The sequence below is a fragment of the Myxocyprinus asiaticus genome, chromosome 7 (genome assembly GCF_019703515.2).
Source record: "Myxocyprinus asiaticus isolate MX2 ecotype Aquarium Trade chromosome 7, UBuf_Myxa_2, whole genome shotgun sequence".
Taxonomy (NCBI): domain Eukaryota; kingdom Metazoa; phylum Chordata; class Actinopteri; order Cypriniformes; family Catostomidae; genus Myxocyprinus; species Myxocyprinus asiaticus.
Window position 1 is genome coordinate 27576203 of NC_059350.1, and position 21154 is coordinate 27597356.

General features: G+C 37.9%; 1 protein-coding gene across 3 annotated transcripts in view; it reads right to left on the reverse strand.

The window, feature by feature from the left end:
* Positions 1 to 11575: 11575 nt before the first annotated feature.
* The window catches only part of gk (glycerol kinase), a 54476-nt gene continuing 44897 nt past the window's right edge, over positions 11576 to 21154 (reverse strand). For 2 of the 3 annotated variants that reach the window (XM_051702503.1, XM_051702504.1), the window contains 7 exons: positions 19433 to 19529; positions 19058 to 19142; positions 18769 to 18889; positions 18447 to 18590; positions 18104 to 18190; positions 14292 to 14378; positions 11576 to 13103 (listed from right to left, as the gene is read on the reverse strand). In XM_051702503.1, coding sequence (XP_051558463.1) covers positions 13093 to 13103; positions 14292 to 14378; positions 18104 to 18190; positions 18447 to 18590; positions 18769 to 18889; positions 19058 to 19142; positions 19433 to 19529 — 632 coding nt within the window. In that variant the 3' untranslated portion in view covers positions 11576 to 13092. The remainder of the gene's footprint in view (positions 13104 to 14291; positions 14379 to 18103; positions 18191 to 18446; positions 18591 to 18768; positions 18890 to 19057; positions 19143 to 19432; positions 19530 to 21154) is intronic. The other variant, XM_051702505.1, reaches the window with a different exon arrangement.

Sequence of the window (21154 nt, forward strand, 5' to 3'; positions counted from 1 at the left end):
TACATTAAAGCACCAGCTATACGTTTTCTTTTTCTCTGTATGTGGCAACACCTCTAAACTCACCAGGGCGTGATCTGAGACTAAGATGTTTCCAACTGAGCAATCCACAACAGATGAAATTAGGGGCTTGGATATATATATATATATATATATATATATATATATATATATATATATATATATATATATATATATATATATATATATATAAATCTATTCTAGAATAAATCTTATGGACTGATGGAAAAAATGTATAGTCCCTACCAGATGGGTTCAAAAGTCTCCAAATATCTGTAAGACCAAGATTTTTAAACTCAAACAGTCCACGTACGCCTACGAGAGTCTCCGCGACAACTTTGCCGTCGGATTGCTCAAGTCCGGTGCTTCTATACAAATTTTGTGAGACAGAATTACACAACAGAAAATATTCCACAAAACAAAACTCCAATAGGAGGCATAAGCACAAAGAACGTGCAGATTCATCCCCAAACTGTCCCGAAGGAGTGTTATTCCGCAAAACAAACTCCAGCCACTAGGCGGAACCAACACAAAATGAAACAAAAAAAAAGGCGCTCGGTTTCCTCGGACAGTCAAGTGAATGTTCAGTGAGTCAGGCCCACTCGGCTGCATCGAGAGCATCACACAATGACTTACTCATTCCATTGACTTTATAAGGACATCACTTGCTGTGGGCATGTAAATATTTTGCAGCAATCCTTAGTATCTATTCTCAATTTGGCCAGGAACATCAGTGCAAAAGCGACCTTCCGTTGATGAAAGAGTTCCTTGCATTCTTTGAATCGATCACGTTTCTCTCGTTGAATTCGCCAAGTCTGGGAACAAGAAAATGCTGTGGTTCTTCCAAGAAAGCCTTCCTTTACTCCTCGCCTCGCGTAACATGAGATCTTTATTGGATGATCTCAGAAATTTGGCCAGAATTGATTGGGGCCTGTCTCCCTCTACGGATCTCCGAGCCGGAACTCTGGGAGCTCGCTCGATTTCCAGCTTATGGCCTGTTATGTCGAGCAGACTCGGAAAGAGCTCGTCTAGGAATTTCACCAACTCTCGGCCTTCTTCGTATTCAGGAATTCCAACAATTCGGACATTGTTTCACCGGTTACGATTCTCAAGGTCTAACAACTTTTCCCAAACACGCTCCAAGTCTGTCTTGGTCGCTAGCAGGTTAGCAGCTAATTCCCTCTCCGATGACTCCAGATAATTGATCAGTTTCTCAACATCTGCCACTCATGTAACCAACTCAGTGAATTTCGTCTCCATGGCAGTGATCCATCTACATATTACAGCAAGATTCTCCAAATCAGCAACGACCTTCGTCAGCATTGCCGACATGTTCAACAGTTGACGCTGAATCTCTTTCACCTCACTGGCCAAACTGAGTCCCGGGCTTTCGGCCTGCTGCTCAGGGGCTTCAGCTTGAGCATGTAAGTGTCTTTTAATGTCTCCATTAAATTTTGAATTCTTTGACATTTTTTTCTTCATGGAACAGTTAACAGTTAAAACAAAACTAATAAAGCAAGTATATTCACCGATCCCTATGCCGGGGGGTGGGGGGTGTTGACGATGTAATCGGATATGGCGATATTTTTTTTTTGAAAAATATCATGAATATGTTTCTTTCATATCGCCCAGCCTTACTGCCATTATGCTGCATACAATTTGTGACTGCCATGTAAACAGACTAGGTAACTATTGATCTTGGCGGTTAAGAGCATTTTCTACGAGCGATTCTACGAACCTGTTATTTTTTACGTGCATTTCCCAAAACAGAACTTAACAAGAAATGTGCGAAGACACGCTTTATGTGCTACTTATGACAATCGCTGTCCGTGTGACAGTGCTGAAATGTGAACGTATAGTGCTGCTCGTCATTGTAACTTCATTATATTTGTGCATAACTTTACAATCATTTGTAATTTACCTCACTAATATTTGTTTATAAAATATTTTCTTAAATATTCGACCTAACTACATATTTACATTTTGTTTTACAATAATTTTATGCAGAACAATCTATTTCTTTTACACTATCTGCTTCCATAATCAGGCGTGCATGTGTAATATTCGTTTCACATATTTCTCTCGATATGAAAGCTTCCAGGATTAGTGAAGACAGCGGAGGCCCCGTGCATGATCCTGCTAATTACAAGCATTCACTGAATATTACGAAGTTCACCATGCTATCACGCAGCGCAAAATAAGGAGACGTTTAGAAGATGTGCTTTAGGGACATTCACCAATAAAACGGAGGTCTGCTCTTTACTCCCAAAATTGATAAAGTACAGCAATGCTGCATGTGCGGTGCGACACAACTTGTAGTGCTGGCGAGAGCACCTTTGGGTGTCAGATAGGAAGCGGAGACAAGGAGGATGAGCCAATTTACACTACCGTTCAATAGTTTGGGGTCACTTGCCTGAAATGTTTCTCATGATCTTAAAAACTTTTTGATCTGAGTTTTTTAAATGGATGACTTGGGCCAAATAATTAAGAAAAGCAGCCACTAAGTGCCCAGCATATAGATGGGAACTTCTTCAATACTGTTTAAAATGATACCTCAAGAAGTTTGAGAAAATGTCAAGAATACATTTCTGCAAAATCTAGGCAAAGTGTGGCCACTTTGAAGATGCTAAAATATAACATAGTTTTGATTTATTTTGGATTTTTTTTAGTCACAACATAATTCCCATATTTCCATTTCTGTTATTCCATAGTTGTGATGACTTTACTATTATTCTAAAATGTGAAAAAAAAATAAAATAAAATAAAGAATGAGTAAGTGACCCTAAACTTTTGAACGGTAGTGTATACTGACGATTTTCATGCAGTTATTGACTTTTTTCTTCTCTCTCTTATTTTAATTTATACAGCTGTCTGCATCAATCAAGCCACCACTTTGCTGTTACCAACTAGTCCACACAAATAACTTATGGATGAAAATATTATCTATCTTATGCATTTCGTTATTATTATAATAATAATAATAATTATTATTATTAGACTTGTCTGTTAAAATATAAAATAAATAAAACATAGGTTTCCTGAGATAAAAGTTTTAGCAAAGTTTAGCTATAGATATTTAAATGGTATCAGGTGTAAATAAGCATTTGTCCTGCAGGTGTCTGCATAAGTCTATGTCCATACGATGCTCTTAATGCTGTACAAGTACTCCAGAGCACTCGTAAACCTACGGGCATTTTCAAGTAGGCTACTACTTCAGTTACGACGCTTTTGGGAAACAGGCCGCAAAACTAATATGAATCGTAAGATGGATTCGATCTACTTAGGATTCCAATGCTTTTGGGAAACGAGGCCCAGGACTATTTGAATCATCCACTGGAGGGAGGAAGAAGAGGAGGAAGAGAGAGAATGAATCACTCATTGCACACTCACCCTAATCTCCTTTGTTAACCATATTTTAATTATTTATTTTGGATTATTTAAGTTTTAAACTACAGGGTCACATAACTCACATATGTCTTCTAAGCAAATCTGTTCTTTTGCCATTACAATTATGCTCATCAAAGAAGTCCAATAAAAAAACATTATACTATGTGTCATGTAAATGTAGATCTATATTTAGAACTAATTTACACCTATCACATGGCATGCACAGACTGCAGAGACTGCCTATTGATTTCAATGTGGGTTTTTTCCCCCCAACACTTTTAGAATCAGAATGAGCTTTATTGCCAAGTATGCTTACACATACAAGGAATTTGTCTTGGTGACAGGAGCTTCCAGTGTACAACAATACAAAAACAATAAAAAAACAGCAGCAAGACATAGGTAATAATAAAAAATAATTATACATATACATACAGACACACACATACATATATACACACATACACATGGGTAGTGCAAATCTAATACAATCTGTTATGTACAGTGTAAATACAAATCTGTTATGTACAGTGCAATTTTTTTTTCCTCAGAGGAATGAAATGGCAGAAGAGGTTGGATGTGTTGGATAAATATAAGAAAGACTAAACTGTGTGTTGCACATAGTTATTGCTCAATGGGGCAATTAACTGTTCATGAGATGGACAGCCTGAGGGAAAAAACTGTTCCTGTGCCTGACGGTTCTGGTGCTCAGAGCTCTGAAGCGTCGGCCAGAAGGCAACAGTTCAAAAAGGTAGTGGGCAGGGTGAGTGGGGTCCAGAGTGATTTTTCCAGCCTTTTTCCTCACTCTGGAAGTGTATAGTTCTTGAAGGGGGGGGGGGTGGTCTTCTGATGTCAGTCTTCTGATGTCTGATTTCATAGCTGAACTAAACCAGACAGTTATTGAAGTGCAGAGGACAGACTCAATGACTGCTGAGTAGAACTGTATCAGCAGCACCTGTGGCAGGTTGAATTTCCTCAGCTGGCGAAGGAAGTACAACCTCTGCTGGGCCTTTTTCACAATGGAGTCAATGTGTGTCTCCCACTTCAGGTCCTGTGAGATGGTAGTGCCCAGGAACCTGAATGACTCCACTGCTGCCACAGTGCTGTTTAGAATGGTGAGGGGGGTCAGTGTCCACAATCATCTCCACCGTTTTGAGCATGTTCAGCTCAAGGTTGTTTTGAGCATGTTCAGCTCAAGGTTGTTTTGAGCATGTTCAGCTCAAGGTTGTTTTGACTGCACCAGACAGCCAGCTGTTTAACCTACCTTCTGTATGCAGACTCATTGTCATCTCGGATGAGGCCAATGACAGTGGTGTCATCTGCAAACTTCAGGAGCTTGACAGAGGGGTCCTTGGCGATGCAGTCATTGGTGTAGAGGGAGAAGAGAAGTGGGGAGAGCACAAATCCCTGGTGGGCACCAGTGCAGATTGTACAGGTGCTGGAAGTGAATTTCCCGTCTCACAAGCTGCAGCCTGTCCGTCAGAAAGCTGGTAATCCACTGACAGATAGACATGGGAACAGAGAGTTGGTGTAGTTTAGTCCGGAGAATAGCTGGGATGATGGTGTTGAAAGCCGAACTGAAGTCCACAGAAAGGATCATTGCATATGTCCCTGGTCTGTCCAGATGTTGCAGGGTATGATGCAATCCCATGTTGACTGCATCATCCACAGACCTGTTTGCTCGATAAGCAAATTGAAGGGGATCTAGAAAGGGTCCAGTGATGTTCTTCAGGTGGGCCAACACCAGTCTCTCAAATGATTTCATGACCACAGACGTCAGGGTGATAGGTCTGTAGTCATTAAGTCCTGTGATATTTGGTTTCTTTGGGATTGGGATGATAGTGGAACGTTTGAAGCAGCATGGGACTTCACACTGCTCCAGTGATCTATTGAAGATCTGTGTGAAGATGGGGGCCAGCTGGTTAGCACAGGATCTGAGACATGCAGGTGAAACGCCATCTGGGCCCTGTGCTTTCCTTATCCTTTGTTGTCGAAAGACGCGGCTCAGGTCATCTTCACAGATCTTAAATGCAGGTTGAGGGGGAGGAGGGGGGCTGCAGGAGGTGTTGGTGTTTGTGTGAAGTGAAGGTCAGAGTGGGTGTGGGATGTGAGATTGGGCCTTTCAAATCTACAGTAGAGCACATTCAGGTCGTCAGCCAGTTGTTGGTCCACCTCAGGGTTGGGGGCAGGAGTCCTGTAATTCATAAGTTGTTTCATGCCACTCCACATTGATGCAGGGTCGTTAGCTGAAAACTTGTTTTTCAGCTTCTCAGAGTATCTTCTTTTAGCCACTCTGATTCCCTTATTCAGTGTGTTCCTGGCCTGATTGTACAAGACTTTATCCCCACCCCTGTAAGCATCCTCTTTGGCCTGACGAAAGTGCCTGAGTTCTGCTGTAAACCATGGTTTGTAGTTGTTAAATGTTAAATAAGTAGGAATGCACATATCCTCACAAAAACTGGTATATGATGTAACCGTGTCTGTGAGCTCATCCAGATTGGTGTCTGCAGCCTCAAAAACACTCCAATCAGTGCAGTCAAAGCAGGCTTGTAGTTTCAGCTCTGCTTCGTTGGTCCATCTTTTTACAGTCCTTAATACAGGCTGAGCAGATTTTAATTTCTGTCTGTTGGTTGGAAGATGATGAACCAGACAGTGCTCAGATAGTCCCAAAGCTGCTCTAGGGACAGAGCGATATGCATCCTTTATTGTTGTGTAGCAATGATCCAGTATATTTCTGTCTCTGGCTGGGCATGTAATTTGCTGTTTGTATTTGGGCATTTCACGTGTGAGGTTTGCTTTGTTAAAATCCCCAAGAACAATAATAACTGAGTCCAGGTATTGTTGTTCCGTGTCTGTGATTTGATCAGCCAGCTGTTGCAGCGCTGTGTTCAAACACACGTTTGGCGCGATATATACACTCACCAAAATAAACGAGGAAAACTCCCACAGCGAGTAGAAAGGCTTACAGTTAATAAAGAGCGCTTCCAAATTAGGACAGCACATCTTCTTTAACGTTGTTACATCTGTTCACCAACTTTCATTGATGTAAAAGCATGTTCCACCGCCTCTCGTTTTCCCCGTTAACTCCGTGATGCGATCCACTCTGAACAGCTGAAAGCCTGGCAGATGTAACGCGCTGTCCGGAATGGCTTAACTCAGCCAGGTTTCTGTGAAGCACAAGGCAGCAGAGTTTGAAAAGTCCTTGTTTGTGCGGGTGAGGAAATGTTTATATCCTCTGAAACCGTGTACAATGGCTTTCCAATGATCAAAGTATATTAATATAATTTATTAAATGTCCCTTTGTATCTGATAAACTATGAAAGATGCAAGAACAATACGTATAGTAATTTATGGACTTAAGAGCGGTTCATATAGCTCTAGTTAATTTACGAGCGTTTTTACGTGCTGAAAACGATGCTTTTGGGAAACTTGCTGTAGTAAGTACAATTTTAGTGCTACTAACGTTCAATTTAGAACTTCGGGAAACCCAGTCCAAGCATCACCCATGCCGAGCGGGACATTGCGAATGTCTGTCAGATTCTTTCTCCTGAATAAATAAAATTCCTACATAACCGCTGCAGTGTACGGATCCCAATAACTTCGTGCTGATGTGCCAAAAGATGACAAAGGATTTCTTTGTTGCTAAATCCTAATTTAAAGTATGATTTAACTAAATCATCCATATCCATTTCTTGCACTGATGAAGCTGCTGGCTCTGCGTTCTATCGTTGTGACAATGACGCACTGTTTCTGGTCATTTTGGCTTTATTCTCAAAATATTTCGTCTTTAATATCATAATGCGGCGACTTTATTCTCGAAATATTACCACTTTAATCTCGTAGCGATATGACTTTCTTCTCATAATTTTGACTTTATTCTCAATATATTATGACTTTATTCTCGAAATCGTAATTTTTTTTTAATAATTTATAAAGTACAGTCTACATCATATCAGATGTTTACTAATTATTGATTCAAGAAGTCTGGACAAAAATGTTCAAATATGGACAACAATAGTCTAAATTGTTTTTTACATTTCACATTTGTCTTCTAAATTTAAATAATTCACACCATCTTTTTTTTGCCTTCTTTGACAAAACGTGTTTTTGTGTTTCATGACCTTATCATGAAAGAGGCTTTTTTTATTTCGCCCAGTAACAGACAGATAGCAAGTAAAAACACAAAACAAAATTAAAATTCTGATTTTTATTTTTATTTTCAATTTGGAATGCACAATTCCCAAAGTCCTTGGGGTGGCGTAATGACTCGCCTCAATCCGGGTGGTGGAGGACGAATCTCAGATGCCTCCATGTCCGAGACCGCAGAGACATAGCACGTGTGGAGGCTTCACGCTATTCTCCACGCACAACTCACCATGTGCCCCACCAAGAGCCAGAACCACATTATGGCTACCAGGAGGAGGTTACCCCATATGACTCTACCCTCCCTAGCAACTGGGCCAATTTGGTTGCTTAGGAGTCCTAGCTGGAGTCACTCAGCACACCCTGGATTCGAACTTATAACTCCAGGGGTGGCAGTCAGCGTCTTTACTCGCAGAGCTACCTAGGCCTCCTATTAATTTTCTTAAATGCATGTAAACAACATTTTGACAATGTTAATGTTTTTCCTACTCAAATGCATATGTCAAATAAAGAGTTAGGTCAGAGGCAGTGTTGGGTAGATTACTTGTGAATTGTAATCAGGGACTGAATACAAATTACATGACAAAATTCAATCAGTAACGTAAACTTTTTAATTAAATTCTTTGGGTAATCTAATCCTATTACTTTTGGATTACTTTCAACCTAATTCTATTTTAATATATATTCTAAAAGAGCAGAATATTTTAAACAGCATAGTTCCACTGAGTCACACAAGGAACAATTGTGTCAAGTTGTATGCAGTGGACCCCACTGCATCAGCAGCAACAGAAGAGCAATGGGCTTTGTTCCGTATTGCTGCACATTTTGCAGTTGAACTATTGTGTACCCTTTGGGCAGGACTTTTGATAGATGGCATCCACTAGATCCTTTTAAGTAATTAAGTTCAATGTGTGTGCTGTACACCATTGGTGAGGTAGTAAGAAATATATTTTTTAAACATATCTAGTTCATTTTAATGCATAAAACAATAGAAACATTACATGAACAAAGAGTAATGAACCTGAAATCAACAGTAATGACATTGCTAGGTCAAAGCTAACAGCTCAAAACTCTGACACACTTACTTTTAACCCTTATTACTTAGTAATAGTCCATCACCTATTCCTTAGCTGAGGTGCATATATTACTGTTGTAACGTAAAAATTCAAAATGTTCATCTGTGAGACTTGTGCTTCGGGGTAAAAATATGATGCCTTGTTTGTTAATATGTAATCATATAATCAATAAAAAAAACAACTGTAGTCTGATTACAAATACTTTAAAATGTAATTTAATCCAATTACAAATACTTGATTTTTGTAATCTGATTATATAATCCAGATTACATGTAATCCATTACTACCCAGCACGGGTCAGAGTTTATCCAAAAGTAATCAGATTAGATTGAGTAAAAAAAAAATATTATCCAAGAGCTTGTTATTGATTGCAATTTTAGTCATGTAATTTGTAATCATTACTGGATTACAATTCAGCCTAATCTACCCAGCAATGGCTATAAAGTAGCTTCAGATATAAGAATATTTAATTTACATTACCTTTTCCCCTCCAGTTCACAAATGTGCAGCAACACGGGTTTCCAATCAAAACATCCACTTTCGTTTTTTAGCCATTTTTCAATTTCTCTACGATTGTTGTCTGTAAAATCAGACAGCTCAATCTCTTCATAAAAGTCGCATGCGCTTATGACGCTGTGGATAGTCGGTCCACTCCCCACATCAATCAGTCTCTTGCCTTTGCGTTTCCCTTTAAATAGAACAACCATTCACAAGAAAATGATCAGAAAATTTATTAGACGATGGCATTTCAGAGTTTTTAGATTGAGAAAGTTCGGCTAAGGCATCGTAAAAAGAAAGTGAGAAAATCTCTTTGTCAAGAGTGTCCGTGAGGACAGGAATAAAAGGTCTGAACATACACACACACACACACATATATATATATATATATATATATATATATATATATATATATATATATATATATATATACAGTGGTGTGAAAAAGTGTTTGCCCCCTTCCTGATTTCTTATTTTTTTGCATGTTTGTCACACTTAAATGTTTCAGATCATCAAACAAGTTTAAATATTAGTCAAAGATAACAAGTAAACACAAAATGCAGTTTTTAAATGAAGGTTGTTATTATTAAGGGAAAACAAAATCCAAACCTACATGGCCCTGTGTGAAAAAGTGATTGCCCCCTAAACCTAATAACTGGTTGGGCCACCCTTAGCAGCAACAACTGCAATCAAGCGTTTGCGATAACTTGCAATGAGTCTTTTACAGCGCTGTGGAGGAATTTTGGCCCACTCATCTTTGCAGAATTGTTGTAATTCAGCCACATTGGAGGGTTTTCGAGCATGAACTGCCTTTTTAAGGTCATGCCACAGCATCTCAATAGGATTCAGGTCAGGACTTTGACTAGGCCATTCCAAAGTCTTCATTTTGTTTTTCTTCAGCCATTCAGAGGTGGACTTGCTGGTGTGTTTTGGATCATTGTCCTGCTGCAGAACCCAAGTTCGCTTCAGCTTGTGGTCACGAACAGATGGCCGGACATTCTCCTTCAGGATTTTTTTGGTAGTCAGCAGAATTCATGGTTCCATTTATCACAGCAAGTCTTCCAGGTCCTGAAGCAGCAAAACAGCCCCAGACCATCACACTACCACCACCATATTTTACTGTTGGTATGATGTTCTTTTTCTGAAATGCGGTGTTACTTTTACGCCAGATGTAATGGGACACACACCTTCCAAAAAGTTCAACTTTTATCTCGTCAGTCCACAAAGTATTTTCCCAAAAATCTTGGGGATCATCAAGATGTTTTCTGGCAAAAATGAGACGAGCCTTAATGTTCTTTTTGCTCAGCAGTGGTTTTCATCTTGGAACTCTGCCATGCAGGCCATTTTTGCCCAGTCTCTTTCTTATGGTTGGGTCATGAACACTGACCTTAACTGAGGCAAGTGAGGCCTGCAGTTCTTTGGATGTTGCTGTGGGGTCTTTTGTGACCTTTTGGATGAGTCGTCGCTGCGCTCTTGGGGTAATTTTGGTCGGCCGGCCACTCCTGGGAAGGTTCACCACTGTTCCATGTTTTCGCCATTTGTGGATAATGGCTCTCACTGTGGTTCTCTGGAGTCCCAAAGCTTTCTAAATGGCTTTATAACCTTTTCCAGACTGATAGATCTCAATTACTTTCTTTCTCATTTGTTCCTGAATTTCTTTGGATCTCGGCATGTTGTCTAGCTTTTGAAGATCTTTTGGTCTACTTCACTTTGTCCGGCAGGTCCTATTTAAGTGATTTCTTGATTGAGAACAGGTGTGGCAGTAATCAGGCCTGGGTATGGCTAGAGAAATTGAACTCAGGTGTGATAAACCACAGTTAAGTTATGTTTTAACAGGTGGAGCAAACACTTTTTCACACAGGGCCATGTAGGTTTGGATTTTGTTTTCCCTTAATAATAACAACCTTCATTTAAAAACTGCATTTTGTGTTTACTTGTGTTATCTTTGACTAATATTTAAACTTGTTTGATGATCTGAAACATTTAAGTGTGACAAACATGCAAAAAAATAAGAAATCAGGAAGGGGGCAAACACTTTTTCACACCACTGTGTATATATATATATATATATATATATATAGGGAGACCGGGGCTATTTTTTTCACAAGGGAAACACGTGAATTCTGGAAATTCGAAGGTTACAAGTTCACAATCCAGGTGTGATTCGTGAAACTGAGATTTAGTGGACTGTTTTATCACGATTGTTTTCTTGTTAAGGACAGTCCTTAAAACAGCCCATTTGGAGTTTGTCACGAGTTTGTCTGTGAAGAACATGGATCCCAACAACTCTGCATACTTTTTGAAAAGAAATACTTGGGGGAGAAATTATTTTCTGGCAAAGCATGCAATGATAAAAATAAGTTTGAAATCCTGTGGAGAGATCTGAAAATCAAAGAGATGCAAGATCAGTGCTGATCAAAACAGTTAGTACTCAATGTGACAAAGACACATCAAAATGTAAACATCACAGCTTTTAATTAAAACAAAAAACAAAACATCTGCGATACAAATTATACTTTACAAGTATTTCTGATATCTCCATTTATGCAAATTATTGTCCGTTTAATAATAATAACAAAAAGAGCCATATACAGAGATGATAAAATATAAATTAAAGTTTAATACTGGCTACTTGTTTGTTACACAATAATTTGTTACATTATTGTCCTTATGTCACAAAAAATGGTTGGCTCTTTATAATGCAAATAAGAGCATAATTTTATTGCACTAATAACTTGGCAATCACATTTTTAAAAACTTTCACAAAAAAATAAAAATATATCCTTCATCTGTTTTTTCCAACCAAATGCAGTTATATATTCTTCATTGTCTTACATCTTATGTGATTTCATTTACACAAGTGTCAAGTATTTGAGAAAAGTAGGTTCCAAATATTCCCTTTTGAGTTAAAAATGTAATCAGGAATCAGTTGCTGCTACTGAATGGAAATACTTGTTATAATTCATTTGATCAAAGTGCACATAAAAAAAAAGTTTTTTGCTGCACAGTAATTTACATACACAATTTCAGAGAGTGACTTGACCAAAAATAAGACAAAACAGTTTGTTGGTTCAGTATTGTCAGTAGTTCTTCCTGGGCTTATAGAAGTTGCCTTTTACTGCTCAAGTGTCATGGAAGTAAAAATGTTGATGCCTGAATCTACGCAGCAGTGCAACTTCTATCAGCAAGGCCACAGTGTTTTAGATTGGTTAACTTGACTAAAATTTCTATGCACAGTATTTTTGTCAAGTGTATCGTCAACAAAATCTTGTGATTCAACTGACAAATGCATTTGAAATATTTAGGAGGAAAAAAACATTACTACATTATTTACATGAGATTGTACCATTCCCTTGCTGTTTAAACACAAAACAGCATAACACATTATAAAAGTGCACTAAAGCTGTTGTTTACTAAACATTTTTTTTAAAGAGTTATTCCTAAATTGTACAACTAACAGTGTATCTTCTAAGCTTGTAAAATAACACCAAGCTCACACAAGTATAGTGCGAAAGCTTACCCCATAATCGAATTTGACAAGGATTGATTAGCACACCTGAGAGCACTTACCACCAATGATAGTTCCATAAGAATTTACTGTACAGACAAAGCACAAGAAAAAGTGTGTCATTGCAACAACAACAACAACAAGTGGAGAGATCCTTATGTTGAATAGTCCAGGTATACTATAGTATATGCTCTGCAGGTTCAGCAACATAACATAAATATTGATGATGTTACCAATTATGGTCAATAAAAATAAATTTCTGCTACCTATCCAGACATTTCTTCATGGATCATTTTGAGGAACAATGTCAGCTCTAAGCATTACCAGCTTCTATTTCAGTTGGAATGCCTTTAGAAGGGGGCATAGTCAAGACCACTACATCTTGAGTTTGAAGAGTATGCCATGGGCCCTCTCTTGTTCCTCTGACTTTGTCTCCCATCTTCTAAAATGCAGAGGGATTCAAGTCTATTTTTGCCCTGTTGTGGGGAAAACATTGCAAATTAGAACAACAAAGAGGACATATCTTAAAATTGCTCACCAGTAAAACAGACAACACTACAGATGAGAAGAGACTTTTAGAAGAATGGAGACTGTGAAACAGTGGAAACCAACACTTAATAATGGGTTTTGGTTAGCCCGAAACAATATCATGTCAGTAGGGATGTGCAAAACTACCAATTTTCATAATCAACAAGTTGGTTGGTTGTTTGAACGTTGTTAATAAATGTACAATTAGACTCTTATGTTGACATGACACCGTTCAGATGCGTTTTAGAGGGATATACGGACACAAAGTGCAGCACTTCAACATGGTCACTGATGGTTATTCAACAAATAAAAAGGCTAAATAACTGTAACATGTTATTGCACAAAACGATCAAAAAAAGAAAGAAATAAGAGCCTAATACAAAGTAGCACAAAACTGCTTATGTGCATCCTGAACACAGAATGATGCGCTTCAAACCAGAGTGCTTCAGGGCAATCCTCGCTGCGCTTTGAAAAGCACAGAACTGCAAGATAATATTGCGAGTACATATCTAGTTCACGACATCAAGCAGTTTAAAACTTTTTTTTACTATTTATTACTATCAAGTATTTAAGCAGTGTCAGACAGAATCAGCAAAATACTTTAATCTCTCCACAGCACCTCATAAATATGGAAATATTACTCACAGAAGAGGATTTAACGTTTAACAGTTATCGTCTTGTAATGTATTGATTCTGTGCTTTGATTGCTGGAACAACAGCACATAAAAAGACTATACCTAAAGCATTAAAAGAGATGAAACTTCTTGCAGAGGGTTTTACTGTGCTGACTGTTATTCACTTATAAAGCACAAGTTATCATCACATAGAAACGCTCTAAGAAGTTTCGTCTCTCAATTATTATGAGAATTGCGTCTCCCATTTAACTACCACCACTGAAAATATTGTTAGTAGTCAACCCCATTGATCGACTAGTCAGTTGTTAGACAACTAGTTGATTAGTCGACCATACTGGCACATCCCTACATGAAACATAATTTTCATCACTCGCTCTAAGGTCTATGGACTTGGAGCAGAACAAACATCCAAAACAAACATCCAAAAACATGCATCTATCTCATTCGCTTTCTCTCAGTCACTCCCACATGCTCAGTCACTCTCTCCGTGAGCACACTGACCTGCAATGTACTTTGCTCCAATTAACATAAACATGCTACCCAGAATGTAAAAGCCCAAGGGTACACTACTGAAGATACTATTCTCCTCTGTTGGTTGTCCAGAACACAGGTCCATTTCACGCAAGACAGTGGAAAGAAAGAGAAAACAAGTGGATCAATTAAGCAACTATTGATTTAGTCAAACCTAAAAAACAAGGGGCCTCATTTATAAATTGAGAAATTATAAAAGCAGAACAGTGATGTCATCAAGCTGACCCACGTGAAACACAGGCAGAGCTTATCCATTTACAGATCCATTCAGGTGCATTAGCGGTGGTTGTAACTGTGCGTGTCTATTTGACGCTTTGTTTTCTTCACCAAACCTTGTGCTCCAGAGGCATCATTAAACATTAAACCATGGTGCCAATGCTTACCGAAGCGTGGGTGGCGAACCATATGGTTCGGTTTTTTAATGCTTACCGAAGCGTGGGTGGCGAACCATACGGTTCGGTTTTTTAATGCTTACCGAAGCGTGGGAGGCGAACCGTACAGTTTGGTTTTTTACCGAGAACTGTTACAACCCTAGTATGTGGCTATACAGATATATGACTTAAAATAAACCTACCACCAACTCTGAGAAATATTTTCTGGAGTAAAAAGTGTGACAACTAGCACCGGTCAAGCTAATAAACATTTAGAATCTGTTGATGTGTTTAATAGACAATGCCTTGGTGCTCTGGAGATTGAGATTTTGTTATTTATTTTTGATGTTACAGTTGAAGTCAGAAGTTTACATACACCTTAGCCAAATACATTTAAACTCAGTTTTTCACAATTCCTGATACTTAATCGTAGAAAACATTCCCCGTCTTAGGTCAGTTAGGATCACTACTTTATTTTAAGAATGTGAAATAATAATAATAGTAGAGAGAATGAATTATTTCAGCTTTTATTTCTTTCATCACATTCCTAGTGGGTCAGAAATTAACATACACTTTGTTAGTATTTGGTAGCATTGCCTTTAAATTGTTTAACTTGGGTCAAACGTTTTGGGTAGCCTTCCACAAGCTTCTCACAACAAGTTGCTGGAATTTTGGCCCATTCCTCCAGACAGAACTGATGTAACTGAGTCAGGTTTGTAGGCCTCCTTGCTCGAACACGCTTTTTCAGTTCTGCTCACAAATTTTCTATCGGATTGAGGTCAGGGCTTTGTGATGGCCACTCCAATACCTTGACTTTATTGTCCATAAGCCATTTTGCCACAACTTTGGAGGTATGCTTGGGGTCATTGTCCATTTGGAAGACCCATTTGCCACTGAGCTTTAACTTTCTGGCTGATGTCTTGAGATGTTGCTTCAATATATCCACATAATTTTCCTTCCTCATGATGCCATCTATTTTGTGAAGTGCACCAGTCCCTCCTGCAGCAAGACACCCCCACAACATGATGCTGCCACCCCCATGCTTCATGGTTGGGATGGTGTTCTTCGGCTTGCAAGCCTCACCCTTTTTCCTCCAAACATAACGATGGTCATTATGGCCAAACAGTTCAATTTTTGTTTCATCTGACCAGGGGATATTTATCCCAAAATATCTTTGTTCCCATGTGCACATGCAAACTGTAGTCTGGCTTTTTTATGGCAGCTTTGGAGCAGTGGCTTCTTCCTTGCCGAGTAGCCTTTCAGGTTATGTCGATATAGGGCTTGTTTTACTGTGGATATAGATACTTGTCTACCTGTTTCCTCCAGCATCTTCACAAGGTCCTTTGCTGTTGTTCTGGGATTGATTTGCACTTTTCACACCAAACTATGTTCATCTCTAGGAGACAGAATGTATCTCCTTCCTGAGCGTTATGATGTACAAATGAACGTGGTACCTTCAGGCATTTGGAAATTGCTCGCAAGGATGAACCAGACTTGTGGAGGTCCACAATTCTTTTTCTGAGGTCTTGGAAGGAAGTCCCATTCTGAGTTTGAAGGAAGGCCTTAAAATACATCCACAGGTACACCTCCAATTGTCTCCAATTAGCTAATCAGAAGCTAACTGGCTAATTGCCTAATGGCTTGACATTTTCCAAGCTGTTTAAAAGGCACAGTTAACTTAGTGTATGTAAACTTCTGACCCACTGGAATTGTGATATAGTCAATGAAAAGTGAAACAATCTGTCTGTAAACAATTGTTGGAAAATTACTCGCGTCATGCACAAAATGTCCTAAACGACTTGCCAAAACTATAGTTTGCTAATATGAAAACTGTGGAGTGGTTAAAAAATGAGGTTTAATGACTTCAGTCTAAGTGTATGTAAATGTCTGCCTTCAACTGTATGTAAGAATACAAAAATGCATTCAATTATTTTAATATTAGAAAAACAGTAGCAAAATTACTTAGCTACTCCATGGAAATGCAACTACATTGCAAATTCATGGACATTAGTATTTTGATAAATGACTTAAATAAATGAACTATATCTTGTTGCAATGAAGCTTGGTACCTTAATCCAGAGGAACTATGCATGGGCGCTTGCTTTGGCGTTGCCACCCCTCATAGTCCTCATGCCACCCCCTTGCCACCACATAACGCATTTTCTAAATCTGCCTGTTAGTATGCACGAAAAAGTTTCTAAATGCATCCCAATTTATAAAAATCGCAATTCTTCTTAAAATCATGCACACATGAACGAGCGCATGGCAGAATACAATAAAAGCACATGCTAGTTAGTAAAAAAAAATTAAACAAAATAAAATGGCTTTCAACCATCTGTATATTGATTACCTATGTTTAAAGGGCTGTAAACTATAATCTCTCCACCTCCTTTATCCAAAAATGTGCTTGATTTAGCCTCTTAAATACTGTATATTACAGCTGTCTGTTACTGTATCTCATGAGTCTCAAAATATTTATTATGGAAACGTGCAGATACTGTAGGTCAATAAATAAATATTGTTACAGTGGAAATCCAAAAGCATTTACATTACGCATGCATAATCTAAATATGACCACATTCTGACTTGTACTGGAATATTCTTGTTCACGTCTTGCTCACTCATTTAATAAATTCACTCAGTCACTGACTAAATGTGATTTGCATCACTAAAAGTAAAAAAAATCAAGTCAGTGTGCACTGGTACATCAGAGCATGAGCACAAAAAAGGTTTGCACTCATGCTTGTAAATTGACATACATATAAGAACACTTTCACGTCAATTTCTGCTTGCATAAATCCTGATTTGTTCCTCACTTTTGGTGTAGGATATTACGTACGTTTAATAAATGAGGCCACAGGTGCTTAATTCTTCTCCTAGAGATCTTTACTGCAATGTTTAGTTCAACCTCGAATCACATACACCTGAATCAGCTAATCAATACCTTTGTGTTCACTTTATTATTATATAATAATGGATAAGACTGTTACAAAACACTGGATAAAGGTAGCTCTTCAGAAGGAGGACCTCGCTTCCCTGTTAGAAAACATAAAACTCTGTGTTCCTGCAAAAGTCTGAAAGTCCATTTCCTCCTGAATTTGAATTCTGGGTCATAACCTGGTTATTGGTATTGGTTACCACAAACATAATATTTGACTATTGTTGTGAGCCTTTGGTGCTAAATCTTTTGGACATGAAACTTACAAAACTATATATCTAACTGAACAAAAAAACATTTTTCTCCAGATTATCAACAAATTAGACATGTATTTGTCATTTCTTAATTCATAAATAATAAACTTGTAATTTTTCTGAATTTACTTTTGTTATGTATTGGCTTTAGACTACATGGAGATTTCTTTGATTAGTTGTTTGTTTAGTCAATTGAGCCAAAAGGAAGAAAACACACACCATCTCCATTGTTTACTGGCTCTGTGGTTTCCCAGTTCATAGCCCTCTGGACAGCCTTTTTCCAGCGAGCATATCGGAGCTCACTCTCTGCATAGAGCAAAAAACAAACAAATAAAAGTTTCAGTTTTCAGTCAGCACTAAATTGTTGATCAATTAACAATTTTCTGGATTCATAGTCATAATTTTATGGCCTGGAGGAGGCCATAAAATTTGTCGGCCTGGATGAGGCCGTAAAGTTTGTCGATCTTTGAACCATGTGAGAAATTAAATCATTTTAGCAATGAATGTTATATAATAACACTGTATTGTCCAATGTAGTACGTTACACTTTAGATTCCTTTACCCTCTGGGTTGATTTGAGGTTCAAATTTCTCTGAAGTGACCTCTGTGAGATCTTCTGGGTTTAAGCTCCACACACTGACACCCTCTGCTGCTCCTGCTGCCATGGCAGCACCCAGAGCTGTGGTCTCTGGCATGGATGGCTTTACTGCAAATACATTCAACATGGCATTCAAATGACATGCCATACCTACCCATCTGTGACCACCAGTATAATGTTTATGTATATTACATCCTCTTATAAAGACATTTAAATGAATATTTCATCCTTCATGGGCAGGATGCTTTTTTTTTCTCAGACTTTGTATAGATAATTTGCATCTTACCGACTGGGATACATAGTATGTCGGCCTGCAGCTGCATCAGTAGCCTGTTGGATGTCATGCCTCCATCAACCTGGAGCTGAGACAGATGAATCCCACTATCCTGGTTCATCGCATCCAGAATCTGAAACAAATACAAGTTTTTCAGCATCTTTAAAAATATTTCTGATAGTCACTAATTTATCTGTAATAATACACTCTTAAGTTTGATCTTTGAAACATACCTCTACTCAAGACTGTAAAATTAAGAACACATAATCATGTAAATTAATGCCAAAGCAGAGACATATACCTCCCGTGTCTGGAAGCAGACAGCTTCGAGTGCTGCAAAAGCCAAATGACTCCTATTGGTGAACTGTGTCAAACCACAGATGATTCTGTTAAGCGAGAAATAGGTTAATGTAGTACAATTAACATGTTAATACATAAGGTACTGCAATTGCATCTTACAGAAGAAAAATGTCTTAACACCATCACTCATGATTTACTTTGCATGTAGCATTTTTATGAATCCTTCATTTTCTTTATCCTGCCCAAAATAACCTTCTCCCTCTTAACCTGTCCTACTCTAGAGTTTATTCTCCTCAGGCTTTGATGTATTTACATTTACAACACATGCAAAGATCAGACCAAAATGATATTTTAAAAGGATGGCTCAATTACTAACCCTCTAGCACTTGGTTCCCAGTATGGAGCATATAATCCAGAGAATGCAGGGACAAAATAACAGCCATACGATGTGCCAACGTCAGCGGCTAATTTCTCTGGAGTGAGAAGAGAAGTCTTTTTACTGAAATATTTAGGTTAAATGCTTGTTTTGTGTTTTTGGGGGGTATTTGAGTCTTATTACTATTATTATTATTACTACTACAATTATTAATATAGCACTTTTCATTACAACCCTCTACAGACAAATTGGAAAAAGAATTGCCATTGGCTAGTAAATATTTGGTTTTACTCAGACTTTTGACATGACATGCAAGCTTAATGCAAATGAAATCTGAAACAGATTGCAAATCTTGATGGGGGTGTCTTCATTTGGGTGTAATCACTGAAATTATGTAAATTGTGTGTCTACTGTATTTAGACTCAATAAGTGCCTGAAAAAAAATGCATAAGTGTAGCTTCTGTTATGTGTAGCTCAATATGTGTTTGACAGCCACTTGAGTTTTATGACATTTCAGTGTGGAAGTAATGAATCCTGTTCTATGATTTGTTGCATCATCTCTTTGATATATGAAAAAATAAAACAAATAAAAAATAAATACAGCAGAATATATTCTATTATATTATTTTTTAATTGTCTTGGAAATGCTTTACAATTTTTTAGACTATCTAGGCATTTTGTAGGTCCATTTGTGATATAGTAGTGCTAGGTCGCTAAAGACCCGAGGTATGTAATAATGTTTGGTGAAACACCCATACATTTAATATATGCATATTTAATATGTGCATATTTACACATTTATTACACATTTCTTACATGTTTGTTGTTTATATGCATAATTGTATTATTTACAATTATTTCTTTAGAGTTTACATTGATATGTACAAATGCTAAAATGGTACCGTCTCATTAAGAATAGCGGCAGTTCAGCAGGTATCTCACAGAAGTGTTATATGAGTGCATATTAATGATATTTGCACAGTTTCTGTACCGCATCCATGCTATGTGTGAATATAGTTTCTTTTAGCATCAACAACTGATGGTAACTAACAGTAAGGATAGGTAAGGTAAGGATTCATTTCAATGAAAATAAATTGCATGACTTTGGACACACATTTCACAGTCAAACCAATCTTTGACTCTCATAATGAGAGTAGTGAATATCCTGCACCATGTGTCAAAACAAGATTTAGGACCCTTTATGACAGCCACACCCTCTCTCCCACCTAACCACCCTCAAAAGTGTTTATGACCACCAACAACCCCCACGTGTTTATGAACGTGTTTTAATGAGGTTTCTTTAATGGTGTACAATGCTTAGTGGAAAACTGGGATGACAAAATAATGCATGATATAAAACTTTATTTTTAACAAAGAGGGGTACAGGAGTATCTAAAACAAAAAGGTGATGGTTGTGCAGCAAACTCACTGACATAGTTAAAGAATATGACTGCATTAGTTTAACAAACAGGGTAATGTTACTAAAACACAATTTTGCACTTTTAGCTGTAGCTTTAACACAAAAGGGTCTGACAAACATATGGTTTAACAAAGATAAAAGTTTAGCATTACGGTATTTTAACAAACAGAGTTTTGTTACTAAAACACTAATGCATTTAATTTAATTTAATTAGGGGCCAAGTTCCAATGGCGTCATCTCGTCAGAATTTTAGGGTAACTCTACTCTGCACATCAACATCACTTTCTACTAGAATCGGCTTC